The 18,534-nt window shown below is 43.4% G+C and overlaps 1 protein-coding gene and 1 pseudogene across 1 annotated transcript; both read left to right on the plus strand.

Annotated features, from left to right (window-relative positions):
- The first annotated feature begins 251 nt into the window (after window positions 1-251).
- Window positions 252-15,336, plus strand: LOC123966503. The gene is made up of 4 exons (XM_046042655.1): window positions 252-274; window positions 2,719-3,345; window positions 14,834-14,922; window positions 15,104-15,336. The coding sequence occupies exons 1-4, from the start codon at window positions 267-269 to the stop codon at window positions 15,334-15,336; spliced, it is 957 nt and encodes a 318-aa protein (XP_045898611.1). The 5' UTR covers window positions 252-266.
- A 241-nt stretch (window positions 15,337-15,577) lies between these two features.
- LOC123966504 lies at window positions 15,578-17,218 on the plus strand (annotated as a pseudogene).
- The last annotated feature ends 1,316 nt before the right edge of the window (window positions 17,219-18,534 follow it).

Consider the following 18,534-nt stretch of genomic DNA (forward strand, 5'->3'; position numbering starts at 1 on the left):
CTATGGCTCATGTGAAAGTGTGATGGTGTATCCCTGTGCTTTAAGATCTTCTTGTAATTTAAATATTTCAATGTTTAATTTAATCTTTTCAAGCTCAATTTTTTCTTTTTCTGCTTTAATCTTTAATGTTTCCTGTGTGAGCTTCTCAATTTCAGCTGTAAATAGTTGACATCTCAGTGTGTTCACATCCTCTTCTGTGCCAGGAGCAGGAAGACTTCTGCTGCCTTCAGCACGCTTAGCTGGTGGTGGATGGCTGCTGGACTGAGATGACTGTGTAGGTTGATTGTTGGTCACATCTGGTCCAGTAAAGGTGGGCTCTGGCGGTTGGAGGGATACTGGTTCAAGCAGACATGCTTCTGCAGATGGGGGGAGAGGTTGTTCAGCTGTATGAGAGGGGGCTGGTGCTGCTGTTGGTGGAAGGGGTGGTGCTGCTGGTGGGAGAGATGTAACTGAAACCAGCGCTGGCGCTTCATTTGCTGTTCCACTCTCAACCCCACCGGAAATGCCAATCACTGAAGGGGAGTCCTCTCCCACAATGTCTAACACTAGTGCTGAGTATGTCCCCATGTCTGGCTTTGGTCCACCTCCTGTTGGGACATTTCGTGGAAACGGCTTGCATTTTTAGGTCGCTCCACTTCCTCACATCTTTTACATCCCTGTGCTCCACACCTTTTGCATTTATGGTGTCCGTTATATCCTACCATATTTGTTGTATCCGTTTGTTACAAAGTTGTTAAATTTCAATTCCAATGATTCTTTGTTTTGTTTATATTTTGATAGCAGGATCATGATTTCTTCATGTGTCAAGTTTTTTTTTCTCCAGACATGGCCAAATCCCTGAAACAGTACACAAACGTTAATTTAACGTCAGCATATCATTACAGTAGCCTATGTTACAGGGTAAGCAGGTATAGGCTAACTAAACTTGACATTAGACACTAACATTATAGTGTTGGCAAGCAAATATATTGGGTTACATAACTCTATAACTAACAACTAGGCCTACTAATTTATTTAGGCCTAATAAACAGTTTGCTTGTGTAGGTTATCGTGATGTGTTCGTTATAATGTTACAATTTCATCTGTCCGTTATACCGTTATATTACGCCTATGTTGTAGTAAACTGTTTTACCACTGTTGGACTAGCTGTATATTAAGGTTTCATAGTTATCACCTAATCATAATGTTTTGTCCTTGTTTACGTACCTTTTTGTTGGTGTTTGGTGATTAACAGCTATTTTAACCGTTAGCCTCTTCAGTATTGGAAAAAGATGAAAGAGAGAGAGCGAAAACAACGTAATAAACACTCTAGAATAGTGCTGATCACTGATTGGCCATGGGATGCGTAAACGTCATTATCTGCGACACTGTTTTGATTAGTATGGACTTTACGCCAGAGTAGCTAAGATGGACCGTACGTCTCAGTGGTGCAACCAAACATCAGATTTTGTATACTATCAGATGCTTTTGTAGACTTTAGCTACATCACCTGAGCGCTAAGCAAACATTACATCATCTTGTCCCGTCTTAAAATCATATTACCTCTTCTTATCTTCTTTTTAGATGACAGTACCTGTCATCCGCTAGCTAGGTTTTGATTTACTTCCTGATTTTCCTGTTAGCTTTGTTGCAACTAACAGGGCACACCTTTTTAATGTTTAATTTAGCTAGGTTTTGCATATTCTGCCTGAACAGTTTCTCTGCTCATGTAGACACATTGAAAGGGCACAAGTTCATGAGTAACACAAAGGAATAACATAAACCTTAAGTCTTAAGAATAAAATACTAGTAATCAAACCTGAACTCAGTAGTCAAACCTTACATTAAAAGAATGACATCAGTAGTCAATACCTTTACCCAGTGAGACCACAGTAAGTGCACTTCTAAGTAATACAGCACCTCTAGGATAACATAATAAAGTTATTAGATAAAACACAGCAAGCTATGATGTAGTTGTCACACCTTTTATTAATATTTCAGCAAAGGAACTTAAAGTCAGACTGCACCCGTGTATTTTTATCCGTGGCAGTGGCATAGTGGTTGTTCCACCATTTAGAGAGAAATATCTAAACAACTGCATGACTTATTAGTTTTTTAGTGAATAGTCTCTACAAGCAATGGATGGATTGCCATGAAATTTGGAACAAACATTCATGTTCTCCTCAGGATGAATTGTAGTTAACTTTTGGTCATCCCCTAACTGTTCATCTAGAATATTATGTTGCTTTTAATGTGGCTTTTACCTTTTTTGCCTACATTTTATGCTATTTAGTCTAATCATGAGAATCAGCCAATCAAATCAAATAAAATCTCAACAGCTTTTCCTTAAATTGATTGTGATTGATCTTGAGTTCAGACTTGCTGAGTCTTTTCTCTAAAGTGTGATGTCTCTTTCATTCAAGTGAATTGAATAAACTGGTAACTCTGTAGATGACAGAAAATTAGTGTGTACATGACGGAACAAAATGAGACCAAATCAACATCTGAATAAAGAATACAGGTGGTGGTGAAACATCACTCACAAAGAAAAGGTTAAGAAAGGTTGCCTTTGAAGTTGCACATCTCAAGCCAGGACTAAACTAATATTTGAAGTAGTTTTTTCTCATTCACACCTACTCAAGTTTCAGTAATGACACTGCCCAGCTTTAGCTATCAATGCGTTTGATTTGCTCCCCAAATGTTTAACCTCTCTAACTCTGATTTCTAATTTTGTCTCAGGTTGGGAATATATCTTGTAAGTGGCTGGATGGACAAAGCAAAAGCATTCAGAGGGAAGGTCCTTTTCCTCTTCATTGCTACCATCATCTTCATCTTTTTCATCACTGTGAGAACACCCAGGACGTACAGGTCCATCCCAAGGCCACATGGGCCTCTGAACACTTGCCCCTCCCGGGTCTCTGAGCAGACCATCACCCCCCTCAACAATACCAAGCACTTACTGGTGTCAGCCTACATGGACCAGAGAGTGAATGGCTTCGATATACGCATCATTGGCATATTTAGGAGAGACTCCATCCAGCCCCTTTACTGTTTTTTCTGCTGTGCTGGCCAGTTGTCAACTACAACTCCAACAACAATTTTACAACATTCAGACAACTTTGGCTTTCCCTTCGTCACTACAGATGTCATGTGTCAGATTCCTCAAAACTGCAGTGCTACACATGTCACTCTTCTGACTCAGCCAGATAAAGTGGGGTTTAACCAGATTTGGCTTCCTATTAGAAACCAGAAGACCAATGAGAACCAGGAGAAAAACTTGCAGTTCAACTTCACAGTCTGCATCTCCAACCTGTTTGGAGACCACAACAATGTGCTTCAGTTTGCACAGACACTGGAGATGTACAGGTCAGCACAGCAACAACACCACAAACCACAAAGTCAATGAGCTGAGTCAATTAGCATCCATCCATTGCATCAAATAATAGATTTTTCTGTTACTGTTGTTGCTGAGTGAGGCTTTCATACTTAAAAAAAAAGTCAAATGTGAAGCGTAACACAAAATTTATTTGAATTCATTTCAAACAATCCATATAGCATGCGAAGTATTACAGTTTGTATATTTATTATGTTTTTAAAGGGACTTCACTGCTGCTGAGCAATGAATGATGTGATTCATTACGATGTAGATGACAGTATTATGATGTTTTGTTGTTTGTGGCTTAACATTTTCTTAACTTACAGTGGTATCTACTGTAACCTGATTCATTTTATTTGTTATGAGATATCCATCTATCTGCCTCCACCCAATTCAAACAAACAAAAATGAACCACATGACTACCTGTGTATGTGAAAAATGAAGTGCTTTGCCCACAAAAAGGCTGTAAAAAACTGTCAACATAGAGCTCTCTTTTAAAGGTTCAGTGTGTAAGTTTTAGTGGCATCTAGTGGTGAGGGTTGCAAATTGCAACCAGTAGCTTATGGCACTTTTCCATTACCAGTATCAGCTCAACTCGACTCAACTCTACTCAACTCGGTTTGGCCGTGCTCCGTTTTCACACTTGAATGCCACTTGCGGAGCTCCTCAACTCCGAAAACTTTCAAGCAGTTTTGTTCCGCCATCACTTTTTGTAAAACTGTCAATATTCGAAATCTACACAGTTTATTTATCATCTCAAAACTTCTCAGAAGTGGATTTAATGATGAAATTACATACGAAAACTATAAAATATAAAACTTTCTATTGCTGGCCTCTGTGCGGCACACGCAATGATGTTGAAGATTCTCTCTGACCAATCAGTAGTCTGCCGTGTTTTCATGTCACATTTTAGTATCGCCTCAGCTCGCTTGGAACCTCGATGGAGGTGATACAAAAAAAGTACCTGGAAGCAGGTACAGGTACAACTTTTCCAAAACCAAACAAAGGCGAGCCGAGTTGAGCTAGTACTATGCAGTGAAAAGGGGCTTTACTGTGCACTCACATGCTCCTCGGATGGTACCCTTTTATCGAGTTGTCAAGTTGTTCTTACGACTTTGGTGTGTTCATGTGCTCTTAAGTCGGAATGTGGAATCAACATGGACGCTACTACAAAGATGTGTTGGATTAGCATTATCAGAGCATATTAACAACACGCAGACAACTACAATATCTTTATATCATTTCATTAATTTCTAAATCCAACAACGAAAAGGTTGTGAAAACTTTCAACATATGGTCCTTTTATTATTTGTGTCTTCATTAGGGCTGTCCCCGACTAAGGATTTACATAGTCGAATCAGAATTGTCAAGTCTTGCCTACAGTCGACTGATAGTCGAATCACATGGGGGGTGGGGCGTTACACACGGTAACTCCGCTTTAATCTTCAGAAGCTGCAGAGCTGCAGTCTCTATTTATTATTCGGTGTAACTTACACTGCATTTCCAGCTAAACTAAGGCTTTGTTGACCATTTTCTGTCTGCTCCCCTGCCAGTCACCGGTCTTGTGCCGAGTTTTGCGTGCGTGCCGTGCTGTGCGACCGACAACTGCATGCAAGTCGTGGTTGCTCTTGGGTGTATTTCAAGTAGGCTGGTTTTTAAAAACAATGTAATATTCTTTGTGTGGTTCATCAACGGTGATAAATGATCAGAATGTCCCGCAAGGTGCGGACAAGTTGGCACAACACCAGCAAAGCTGGCCGTCCACCTCTTCAGGACATACCGAGACATACACACACATACATGCTACGCCCACACATGCGCATTAACCCCCCTTCCTTAAGGGTTAGGGTTACAATTTTGAATTTATTCACACACTTTAAAAACCTTTATTAAAAGCTTCTTTCTTTACACATTTTTATTTACAGCATTATATAATGATATTTATTTTGTAATAGGTTGTATGTTAACTTATTGGGAGAAAACTGGTAGTGCTATTTTGTTTTGGCTTCGACCTCTAAGGCTATCGCTATTGGGTTTACCCCTACGCGCAAAAGAGAGAAATTTTGTCTACGACCACCCACAGCGTGGGCCTCTCCTATGTCTGCACCTTGTGTATACATACAACCGTGAGACCTAGCCACGGCTCCCATTTTTCTTCAGCACTGAGCTGTCTATAGAGCAAGAAGAACGGATAACAACCAGCTAAGAAGAAATCCGTAGATGTCTTCCTCCTTGCTGGTGAGAACGGGACGATGCCATGTCCGTGCAGCTGTGTTTATCTGCGAGACGGGCTTTATCCTGCCGGGGGACCTCCATCCCCAATGCGAGTCGTGCCTCGGTCTGGCGCACGGTGGCCGAGTGCTCACCTCCGGCTCACACTGCCCATAAGGCAAGGCAAGGCAAGGCAAGTTTATTTGTATAGCACATTTCAACAACAATGTAATTCAAAGTGCTTTACATAAAACATAAAAGCAACATGGAAATATAAAAAAGTTTAAAAGCAACATAGGGAAATTGAAAAAATACACATTAAAATATAATAACAGTTACAGTGCAGTGTACAATCAGGGTTAAAAGAGTTAAATGGAAAATAAAAACAGGCTGAGGGGTTGAGCAAATAATTGAGTTACAGTTATTTTGAAAAGAAAATAAACAGAGAAATACACTTAACCTACTCTGTCTTGCTAGTCTGTACTCGGGTCCATAGCAATCTTTGGGTCCACTGAAACTCCAAAAACCCTCGGATACTACAGAGAAACCAGGACATGTCTGTCCGCAGGCCACTTTGATCCAGTTATACTCTGGACCCCACCTGTGCATAAACAGGTGGGTCCAGAGGTTCCTGCAAATCACTCAGGTGTGAGATTTAAGACCACTTCCTTCACTCTATTCAATCTCACTCTCATTATCTTTTCACTCAATTACCTATTCATTTCTCACTGTGTAAATATTTAATTAAAAGCAATGGTAAAACACTAAACACAAAGAAAAAGAAAACAGGACAGTAAAAGTTACAGTGCAGTGTATGTTATCAATCTACTTGTTAAAGACAGTGGTAAAAAGAAAAATCTTAAATATTTAATTAAAATCTATGGACTCTGGGGACCAGACGACCTGAGAGGTCTGGATGGCTCATAATGAAGCAGAAGATCAGAAATGTATTTTGGCCCTAAACCATTTAGTGCTTTATAAACTAACAGCAGGATTTTGAAATCAATTCTTAGACATACAGGAAGCCAATGTAAAGACCTCAGAACTGGAGTGATGTGATCCACCTTTTTGGTCTTAGTGAGGACTTGAGCAGCGGTGTTCTGAATCAGCTGCAGCTGTCTGATGGATTTCTTAGGGAGCCCTGTAAAGACACCGTTACAGTAGTCGAGTCGACTGAAGATAAATGCATGGATAAGTTTTTCCAGGTCTTGCTGGAAGTCCTTTAATCCTTGATATATTCTTCAGGTGATAATAGGCTGACTTTGTAATTGTCTTAATGTGGCTCCTCAAATTCAGGTCTGAGTCCATGACTACACCAAGATTTCTGGCTTGATTTGTGGTTTTTAACATTACAGATTGAAGTTGAGCACTGACTTTCAATCATTCCTCCCTGGCTCCAAAAACAATAACTTCAGTTCTATCTTTGTTTAATTGGAGAAAATTCTGGCACATCCAACCGTTGACCTGCTCAATACAGTTACTCAGCACTCGTATAGGATCATAGTCCCCTGGTGAAATGGTTATGTAAATCTGTGTGTCATCTGCATAATTATGGTAACATATTTTGTTGTTTTTCATAATCTGTGCCAGTGGAAGCATGTAAATGTTAAACAAAAGAGGTCCCAGAATGGAGCCTTGGGGAACTCCACGTGTCATTTTTGTCAGCTCAGATGTGTGATTACCTATAGACACAAAGTAGTCCCTGTCCTTTAAGTAGGATTCAAACCATTTTAGTACTGTGCCAGAAAGTCCAACCCAGTTTTCAAGTCTGTCTAGTAATATGTTGTGGTCGACCGGGTCGAATGCAGCACCGAGATCCAATAATACTAAGACTGAAATTCTTCCAATGTCAGTGTTTAAATGGATGTCATTGAAGACCTTAACAAGAGCCGTCTCAGTGCTGTGGTGTGGTCAAAAACCTGACTGGAAGACATCAAAACAGTTATTTAGTGCAAAGAAAGCACTAAGCTGTTGAAAAACAGCTTTTTCAATGATTTTACTTAAAAATGGGACATTTGATATAATTGCTCATTAGTGAACTGTCCAGATTGCTCTTTTTTAAGAGGGGAAAAAAACTGAGAGGAGACATGTTGACAATTTATAGTAGATCTGAGGCCATGCATTTAGACACATTTAAAAAAAAAAGAAAAACCTGTTGTGGCAGAATATCAAGGCAGCATGAGGAGGATTTCAGATGTTGTATTATGTCCTCCAGGTTTTTATGGTTAATAGAATCAAATTGTCTCATGCTATATGAATTGTTTTTAAGTGGACACAGGGACAAGACATATCCTGTTACTGACATGGAGGCGCTGATTGCTTGTCTAATTGTTTGAATTTTGTCTGTGAAGAAGGAGGCAAATTCATTGCAGGCCCTGGTGGATAGAAGGTCAGAGGCTACAGACACAGGAGAGTTGGTTAGCCTGTCGACAGTAGAAAACAGGGCACGTGCATTATTAGTGTTTTTGGTGATGACGTCAGAGAAGAAGGACCGCCTTGCATTTCTCAGTTCTAAATTATAAATGTGAAGTCTCTCTTTATAGATGTCATAATGAACCTGGAGATTTGTTTTCCGTCACCTGCGTTCAGCCTTTCGACACTCTCTTTTTTGAGTTCTAACCAGTGTTGTGTACCAACAGTGTGGATTGGTGCATTTCATATTAAATAATTTAGAGACTCAAAATTTCCCCTCTATCTCTCTGAGAAAAAGGAGGGGGTTAGGAACGTTTTCCTCCCCTGGAGGTTGGCCTTTTGACATGCAAAAACTAGAGACATCGCCTGGGGTTTTGTAAAGGGTCTGCAGAGACTCAATCAGACATGCATTGCTTAAGGACGCCTTAAAGGTGTCAATAGACACATAGGACAGCAAAAAGAAGTGTCCAATCCCTCTCCCTATAGGGTGCCTCAGGACATCACATCCTCAGTACCGGACTTCTGAGCCCTTTTTCCCTTAGGATGGCTGGGCCATAAAACACCACTCCCGTCTCTTCTTTTAGCTGATGTGCAAACGTGATAATCTAAATAAGTTACTTTGGCAGTGTTTTAATTTTCAGCAAGGTTAATGACATTCCTTCATTTTATGTGTAACCAAGGTTTCAGGCCTAATACAAAAGCCACAACACGAACACAAAAGCCACAACACAAATACAAACGCTACAATAACAAAAGCCACAACACGAACACAAAAGCCACAAAACAAATACAAAAGCCACAACAGGAACACAAAAGCCACAAAACAAATTCAAAAACCACAACGGAAATACAAACGCCACAACACGATTACAAAAAGCCACAACACGAATACAAAAACCACAACACGAATACAAAAACCACAACACAAATACAAAAAGCCACAACACAAATACAAAAGGCCACAATGGAAGTGGGCCACAACGGAAGTGAAGTGGCTTGTCTCTTCCTCGATTTGTGCATCAGAAAGTACAACTACCATCCAGCATTTTGGCAATGCAAAAGTAAAAAACTCGTAGTAACAGTGTATCACTTGCTTCCTGGCAGTGAAAAATAACGTCTTTTTTGCCCTCCAAGGGAGCGTTTTCATGGAATGTGACGTCACGTGAAAACTATGAATAGGGGGTGCTGCAGCACCCTCCGCACCCCTTTGTATAAGTATAAAGTCATCTCCGTGGCAACCTGAGACTCCTTGCTTTTTGTTTAGCACATTTTGAGTCTATTTTTGTTGCTAATCTGCACAGACAGCTGTTTAATTCACACAAATATCCCACTGTATATTATCTGACCAGAACAGTAGTAATAATAAGTATAACTTATTTATCAAACAGGTAAGAAGTTCTTCTTCCATGTAGGCCTACATTTACTACAGTTTTTTCCAATTGCTAACACACAATTTTGCAAACTAGTCTTGTTTTATCAAAATACTTAACACAATTCACAAAACCACACACCCAAACTGCAAAATACCTCATATATCCTGCAAAATGAAGCACTGCAACCGAAATTACACATAGCATTATCAAAATATATATATATATATATATATATATATATATATATATATAATATTTGCAGATACACACACATGCTGTTGAAACTTTTTTATTTTATTTTTCACTACAGTAAAAGGGCCAGTGCAACATATGCACAGCAGATACATTTACATGAGACTGAACAAAAATATTCTTACAAAAAATAGTAAACTGAAAAAGAAAATTTCAGAAAAAATATATTACAGTTAAAAAAAAAAAGAGGCAAGAAAAATAATTAGGCAGCATCTTGCTGCACAGCCGGGTCTGGCCACAACGCCTCGTCAACATCACAGGCAATATCTTCCCTTGCCAGACATCGAGGGAAGAAGTGCCTTTAGTGCCTTATCCATCCCTGAATTGCACCCACATCAATCCCCCTCACATGCTTCTTCCATGGCCTGCACAAGAGGCATGCGCACAAAGGGCTGCCGGTCGTATACCTTCCACCGCCATGCCGAAAAGAACTCTTCTATGGGGTTCAGAAATGGTGAGTATGGTGGGAGGTATTGCACGAGAAATGTTGACTGGGGCTGCATGATGAAAGCTCACGTTGTCCCATACTACAACGTACCGGTTTCCTTGATGGTCTGCATCATTCATACGCTCTGGTGGTATGAGAATGTTGTGAAGTCTGTCCAGAAATGTGAGAATATGGGCTGTGTTGTATGGTCCAAGGTTGGCATGACGGTGGAGGACACCATGCATACTGGAGATGGCAGCGCACAGTGTGATGTTCCCACCACGTTGACCAGGAACATCTATAATGGCTGTGTGGCCAATGACGTTTCTCCCCCTTCTTCTGGTCTTTGCTAGGTTGAATCCAGCCTCATCTATAAAGATGAACTCATGTGGGATTGCATGAGCATTCATTTCCAGTACTCCCTGAAAACAAAGAACAAAAATCATTCAATATGGTGTTATCCAGTACACTGGGAAACAATGTTGCGTGTAGTGTACTGCAGTCAATATAGTACTTACATCCACATATGCTCGTCTGACCTCTTTGTTTCTTTGAGAGTTTCTCTCAAACGGCACCTTATAAAGTTGTTTCATTCTGATTTGGTTTCGCTTGAGAATGCGAGCCAATGTGGACAGACTGACTCATTGAATGTTGTTGAATAAGGTGTTGTCTTGTATGATGTGGCTTTGAATTTCTCGTGATCTGATTTCATTATGTTCCAAAACCAAGTTTACAATGCCAGCTTCCTGTACCCCGGTGAACATTTGGCCCCTTCCTCCACCATGGTGTCATCTCTCAGTCCTTTAGAAAAAATAAAATAAAATAATATATAGGGCTTGGACAATCCAGCCTAAATATTTTTCCCCCACAGTACAGTACATTGCACAGGAAACTTGTACAGTTCATGAATGGCTGATGTCATACACTAAGTAAACAGGTGTCACCCAACTGATACACTATGACATGGGGTGTACTACACGAAATTTTGGTTACATACCTGTTCTCCAGTCTAAAGGTCCGGATGACAGAGGTGACAGTAAAACGGCTCAAGTTTGGCTGCACTCTCTGTCCAGCCTCACGCATTGTCAGCCCATGGTCGATGACATGATCTACTAAGGTTGCTCTGATTTCATTTGAAAGTGTTTGTCTTCTTTGGCCATGAACTCCTCTACGTGCTCTACCCCTACCTCTCACTCTTCCTCCCCCTCTTATTCTCAGCCTCCCTCTTCCTCTTTATCTCTCTGCAACGTCTTCCATTGTTGTTATAAAAAAAAAGGTGCTCACCTGTGGTCTTTTCATATTGCTTACATCCTGATTGAAGTTTTAACAATTAACCATTGAGGTGTTTGGCCAGGTGGCACATGTAATTGGCCAATTAGCTCATGTAGTGTCATTTTGAATGGTACTGTTTTGAAATGGCAAACATGTGACTTTATGTCAGATTGTTGTGTCTTATGCAGAGAACTGTGTTCAGTGCATTTAAAAAGTGGCATTTTGAAATGCAAAATGTGTGTAAAGCAGAAAATGTGTTTAGACTTTTGGAGACTTGAGAAGAAGTGTTGCTCTCTGTGTGTCATTTTAGTGTGTTAGCAATTGGAAAAAACTGTAATTTGGCAGACACTATTATGCGGAAAGAAGTCACCTGAAAAATAATGTTCTTTCTACAAGTCGAACCCAGACCTTCTGAATGTGGAACAGCTACACTGCCACTGTACTACTGTGTAGCTGTGTTCTGTGGAGAGTAATCCACTGTTACTAAGCGTCTCTTTCGTTGTCAACTTCCGTTGTGGTTCACTTCCGTTGTGGCCTTTTGTATTTGAGTTGTGGCGTTTGTATTTCCGTTGTGGTTTTTGAATTTGTTTTGTGGCTTTTGTGTTCGTGTTGTGGCTTTTGTAATTGTGTTGTGGCGTTTGTATTTGTGTTGTGGCTTTTTTTGTTCATGTTGTGGCTTTTGTATTTGTGTTGTGGCTTTTGTGTTCATGTTGTGGCATTTGTATTCGTTTTGTGGGATTTGTGTTCGTGTTGTGGCTTTTGTATTAGGCCTGAAACCTACGGGCCACCATATGAGTTCCCCCAATTGGACAAAATAAGTATTGCATGCCATCGTCTGAAATGCCGTTAATGTATAAATGTCACTCCGTATTTATCTTGTCAATAATCTAATGCCACTCGTGTATCTTGCTTATATTCTCTAAGAACGTGTAACAGCCAATAGCCTATATTTAGAAAGCAAGTTAAGTTCCTCTCATCTGTGATTCCTATGAAGTCTTAACCTTGTAAGGTCTAACTACTGACAAATGTGCTTCCTGTTGTCAAATGCATAAACTTAGAACGGTACAACCGTTTGACAATTGAGGTTTGATTGTGGGAAGATATTTGATTATAATACGCGCAAATAGATTTTCTTTTCCTTTATTATAGACATATTAAAAGTTTAGAAAGACAGTCCCTCGGGAAACCGGAAACAGCCCGCCCTCCGGGAAACAAAGGACTGCCCTCTGGGAACCACGCCCCAACAGACAAAACAGCGACACACGCTGTTGTTCCCCCTCTTGCACTCTTCTCTTCGCTCTGGTCCCCTGCTTGTTCCAGGCTCTTCAATGGCGCTTCGGCACGCGCCTGGCGTGTCCCCCCTCTCCCGGCAACGCCCTAAGAGTTCAGCCCGGCTCAATAAAAGCTTTGTTCGCTTCAAGCTACACACGCGAAGTGCCACGACATCAGCTTTCCCTCGTTTAACAGTAACTTTACTTGTGTAGTGAACAACGGTGTGGATTTGTGCATTTTATATTGAATAAATTTGGAGCTACTCTAAATTCCTTTCTCCTCCCCCAAAGAAGAAGGGGAGGGGTCAAAGTTGCTTTCTCTAAGTGCCAACCCGACCATAAAACTGGAACCTTTTTGATTCCGAAGCTGATAACGCAGGGCCTGACTGTTAAACTGACAAAGGGACACAAGCCAGCCATTAGCATTTCCCTGAACAGCCTATCAAAACTGCCCCCCCACACACATGTTTCCGTGGCAACTGTCCTTGCTCTTTGTTTATTATCCCATCAAAGGGATACTCCTTGTGTGTGACATAATCCAGGACAGCCGAACTTTGAATGGCCAAAGACTGCAGTCTCCAAAGACTCAAAGCATTTAATTAAGTTTAATTAAATCTTTAGTTACCTGATTACGTTTGCCTCTACTTGAGTAGTTATGTTAACATGTTGTTGCTATCTGTTGTTGATATTAGTGCTGAAAAGAAAGTTACTTGCAGTGTTTTTATTTTCAGCAAGACACTCCTTCATCTAATGTAATCAATGCTTCTTCATAATACTTTCCTACAAAATTCCTTTAGAAATGATGACAAAGGAATGTTTTACTATACTCTTAACCGCCAGCTTGAATTTAAGGATGAATCAACAATATTCCCTAAGATTAATCTAAGCTTTCCTCATGTAACCTGAGCTCCCCCAAGTGGATGAAATAAGTATTACACGCCCTCGTTGGAAATGCCGTTAAATGTATAAATATCCTGACCAATAATGTGACAATATTTTCCTGTTAGCAAATGCTTAGAACAGTACAACCTTGGGTCATTGAGGTTCGATTGTGGAAAATATTTGATTATAATACGCGCAAATAGATTTCTTTTTAGACATTAAGTTTAGAGAGGCAGTCCCTTGGGAAACCTGAGACGCCCCCTGGGGAATCACACCCCAGGCAACAAAAGAACGACACGCGACCTCTCGTGCTCTCTCTTGTCTTCGGTCCTTGCTTTCTCCGCGGCTCTGCTCGGCTCTCTGGACGCTTCGGCACGCCATGGCGTGTAGAAGACTACCAGCACATTGGGCCCCGGCTTGTCCTGTGAAGAGTCATGAGTGATGTTTTCCTTGTAGCCTGGACCCAGCACATATCAGATAGAGCTTACTGGGCGCTGTATTTGTGACACGTGTCAAACCTGGAGGAGGTGGACGGTGAGGGGGGTTTAGGGTGGAGAGAATGGGAGTGGAGCGAGGGAAGGTGCGGGGAGTAAATTTGGTCCCAGCTCTAACCAGGTCTTCCATGTGATCAGTGAAGTCCAACATGGGGGAGAGAGGAGAAAGGGTGTCTGGAGATAAGGGTGACCTAGATGGGAATTGGGGGGGTAGAGATGGAGAACCCTCACTGTTGGTTTTCAGTGAGAGAGGTGGAGGCTTTTCCTCTTGGCTCAGATGTCTCCCGTGATCAGAGCTCTCTTCCGGCGGGGGCTGAGGTGGCTCTCCTTCAAGGTTTCTGGCGTGTTGTGTTATGTCTTTTTCTTGTTTAGATTCCTCTTGTCTCTTGTCATGGAGTTATGTAAACTGGGGATCAGGAATAGGACCACGCCTCCCTCTTCCCCTTCACTGATTAAACCACCCGTGTCCCATCACACACACCAGCGAATCCAATCACCACCACATACTGAAGATCGCCCAAACTTGACGATGTGCTCCCGGCCGCCCCTCAGCCAGCCCGCAGCGTTCGGTTCCTGCGCCCCCACGCCCGGCTGCTCTATCCGACTGGACCGTGGCCCGCCTCCAGCAGGCGCTGGGGGCCAGGAACATTCCCTTTCATCGAACCGCCAACAAGGCCCAGCTCTTTCGGCTCAATCACAGCTACACGTAGCCACCCACTTCCGGCTTCTCCGACCAGCGCCGCGCGGCCACAATCCTCCCACCATATGGCCGCCCGCTCCTGGCTTCACTCGGAGCCAGGTCGTATTACCCTCTGTGCCTGCTCCCCCGTTGTCTGATGTTTCTAATTTGTTTTCCCTCTTCCTCTCATCCATGTCTCAGCAGGCTGCACTCCCTACCCATGCACGCACATCCCCTCATCCCTACATCCATTCCTCTTCACTTCCTTCGGCTGCTACCAACACAGCCATCCCGTCCGAACAGGCAGCTCATTTCCGTTCTCATGCAAGTTCCTCTACCGCGGCTACAGCTAGCCAAGGTGCTGCACCACACGGACCAACACAATTTCCTCCTTTTCTTTCTCTGCCATCCAACCCCTCCCTTCCCCTTCCCCTTCCCTTCCCCCATACCCCAATGTGTTTTCTGTTTCCACAGATAACCCGGGCTTCCACATACCACCCGGCTTACCCGCGTCCACCAGCCCCTTCACGCTGGCTTCTGCTAACCCCCCATTTCACCTCCCCTCGGCCAGGCGCCCCTCACTGGTCTCACCTTCACTCAAAGGCAATCGATCCTATCAGGTGCTTACACTGACCTCGCTCTCCTATTCCTGCCATCCACAGGTCCTGCCGCCGGGCCGAGGGAGCTCTGTTCACCGCAAGGATTAGCCCAGCTCGTACAACCAGTCCCTTCTCGCTCCATAGAACTTACAGCCGTCAAGTTCGAATTCGCCTTTTCCCTCTATTGTGACACAGTTTGTTCAGTTTTCCCCCATCGCAGGGCAGAGCTGGACGATTATCTTTCCATCATCCTGGACTTGGCGTTGCGGTGCGGCAGCACCAGTTTTTCACTTATCACATCCATTTTGCTTCCCAAGCAGCCGGCCGCCTTCACCAATTTAACCTAGGCATGTACTGGGGAGCCATCGACACCGAACTCTACTGCAGGGTTTTTGCTGCTCGCTCCTCTCTTGCTTGTACCTTGTGCCAATCACAGCCAGCGTCCAGCTGCGTTATTGCCGTTATGCCCCTCATTCCTAAACATTTCGACAACCAGCAGACCAGTAGACCTCACATTGGCGAACCACCCTGACCGCCAGTTCGTGAACTTTCTCATCAACGGTTTCACTTGCAGTTTCCACCCAGGCATCAAGGTTTTTGCCGACCATTCCCTCTCTTGCCACAACCTCCAGTCCGCCCTAGCCGAAGGACAAGCTCCTAGCCAAGGAGGTGTCAGATGGGTTCATGTACTCCGGCAAACAGACTCATCCTAGATCTATCTTCCCCCCACGGCGCCTCCACACCTAGCATCAACCTTACACTTCTCCGTCCGTCTCACTTTTGGGTGCAAGAGCAGCCCCAAGATCTTCGACTCACTTTACAAAGCTTTGTGTTGGATCTTGCTCAATAACCACAGACTCTCGTACGTCATCCATCTCGTGGACGACTTCCTCATAGTCTCGCTCTCCTCTCATCCTCCAGCGCATGGCCTTACCACACTGAAATCTGCCTTCCTCCAGCTCGGAGTCCCCCTTTCCCCGGAGAAAACCGCGGGACCCAACACGTATTTCGAGTTCCTCGGCATCATCCTGGACTCCATATCCCTGCAAGCCTCCCTTCCCACCAATAAACTCCTACGCATATCTCTCTTAATCTTCAACTACCTCCTCGCCACCAGATGCACAAAGCGCCAGCTCCTTTCACTTCTTGGTCACCTCAACTTCGCTATTCGCATCATTCCACAGGGTCGTTCCTTCCTCTCCCACCTGCTTTCGGTATCTGCAGCAGTTCCATCCCTTCACGGCTGCGTCACCATTGGCGAAGCTTGCAAAATAGAGCTCAGATTGTGGAGGGACTTCCTGTCGTCATGGAATGGCATCTCTTTCTTTTACGATGCCCACATCAACCACCCTGAGGACAGGACTGTTACGGCTCCCGGTGGTTTGCCTCAGAGTGGCCACCGGAGGTATTCTCCCTCTTCAAACTGTACCCGATCGTGGTCGCGGCCATTCTTTGGGGGCACGAGCGGTCCCAAAAAGTCATCCTCATACACTCCAACAACCTATCCACAGTCAACATGAAGTTCAGACTAACCTTGCAGCCTATCCAACATTGCCGTTTACTCCACAGACTCACTCAGGTTCAATCCCAAAAAGAGCAAAACGGACCAGTTCGGCCTTTCTCATCCCATATTCATTTTCTGCTTAAACTCCTACCTAAGCCCTTTCGAACCGATCCTAAACCACAACAACCGCAGACTACACTTCCATGCCTCCCCGCAAGACCCACTGTTCACCACCGAATTAGGCGCAGTTGCCACACGATTCTGGTTCCATCACCATCTCCGTCTAGTCCTCTCCAAGTCACAGCCTACCACAATAACTTGGGGGGGACGATCCATCAGCTGCTCCACCGCGAGCCTCTACAGAGACGAGTCCCCACCCTGAGTCTCGACCCCCGGGTTCTCAGAACCACATACGACCCTCTCATCTTCTCTCGACCCCTTTCATCCCTTCCCTCTCGACCCCTCCTCATAAACATGATCACATAAACCACCTCTAACTTGGCGCAGTCCTGTTAGTGAACTTGGCAGAGGGAACAGATGAGTGACGCAGAAAGTAAAACAGGTTGGAGCTGAACAATTTTACTCCTGACTTGTTAAGGCAAAGTCCATTTGCCTTAAAAAGATGTCTGCGGTCCCACAGAAAGTAAAAGTTCTTGATGAAATGCACTAAATGGACAGTACATGCCGTTGAGAGCCACGTGTTCAATGCCATCAAACTGCTGAATCTCTCAGCTCCTCTTCGGATTGGCGGTATAGGGCCACTGATAAATACCTCAGCATTCAAAGAGCTGACTGTGTTCAACAGATTATTAAAGTCCTCTTTCAACACTTCAGACTGTTGCTTCACAACATCATTGGCCCCGATGTGCAGTATGATGTTTTTCACAGTAGGATGTTCAGCCACCATATGGAGGATTCTATGCCAAGTCAGACACCGTATCCTTCGGAAAGCAGAGTATTTTGGTGTTCTTACTGCACATGCTTCTTACATTGTTTACAGCAGAGTCACCCACAATCAGAGTTTGAGGCCCAGTTGTTAGCTTTCCCTGCAGCCTTTTACTTTCTGATTTACTCTCAGTCCTTACCCTTCTGTGTGAGGATGGGATGTTATCCAGGTCATCAGATGGAGATCCAGGGTCCTGCAATAGTGGTGAAAATCTGTTCTGCTGCACACTCGGTTGTTGGGGAGGTTTACTACTAAGAACAGGGGTTGAAGAATTCAATTCAATTCAATTTTATTTATATAGCGCCAAATCACAACAACAGTTATCTGACAGCGCTTTTCATAAAAGAGCAGGTCTAGACCGTACTCTGTGATGATATTTACAGAAGCCCAACAGTTCCCACCAAGAGCAAGCACTAGGCGACAGAGGCAAGGAAAAACTTCCTTTTAAGAGGCAGAAACCACGAGCAGAACCATGGCTCAGGGTGGGCGGCCATCTGCCTCGACGAGAGAGAGAGAGAGAGAGAGAGAGAGAGAGAGAGAGAGAGAGAGAGAGAGAGAGAGAGAGAGAGAGAGTAATGTTGCTATAAACTAAATGAAAAATGGTACAGATATTTATAATAGTGTTAATGGTAACCATCGTAATGTTAATGATTATAATAACAATAAGACTAGCAACAATAGTCGTTGCAGCAGAGGGTGTCGAGCAGGAACACAGGGGCAGCAGGAGACCCGCAGCCACAGATCCAGACTCCACAGCTCCAGAGCCAGAAACACCTGCAGGAAGTGATAGGAGGAGAGAGGAGAGGGATGAGAAAGCACAAGACTACCAGAAAGGGGAGAAGTTGTGTTAGTAACA

This window comes from Micropterus dolomieu, unplaced genomic scaffold, assembly GCF_021292245.1.
Source record: "Micropterus dolomieu isolate WLL.071019.BEF.003 ecotype Adirondacks unplaced genomic scaffold, ASM2129224v1 contig_13571, whole genome shotgun sequence".
Classification (NCBI taxonomy): domain Eukaryota; kingdom Metazoa; phylum Chordata; class Actinopteri; order Centrarchiformes; family Centrarchidae; genus Micropterus; species Micropterus dolomieu.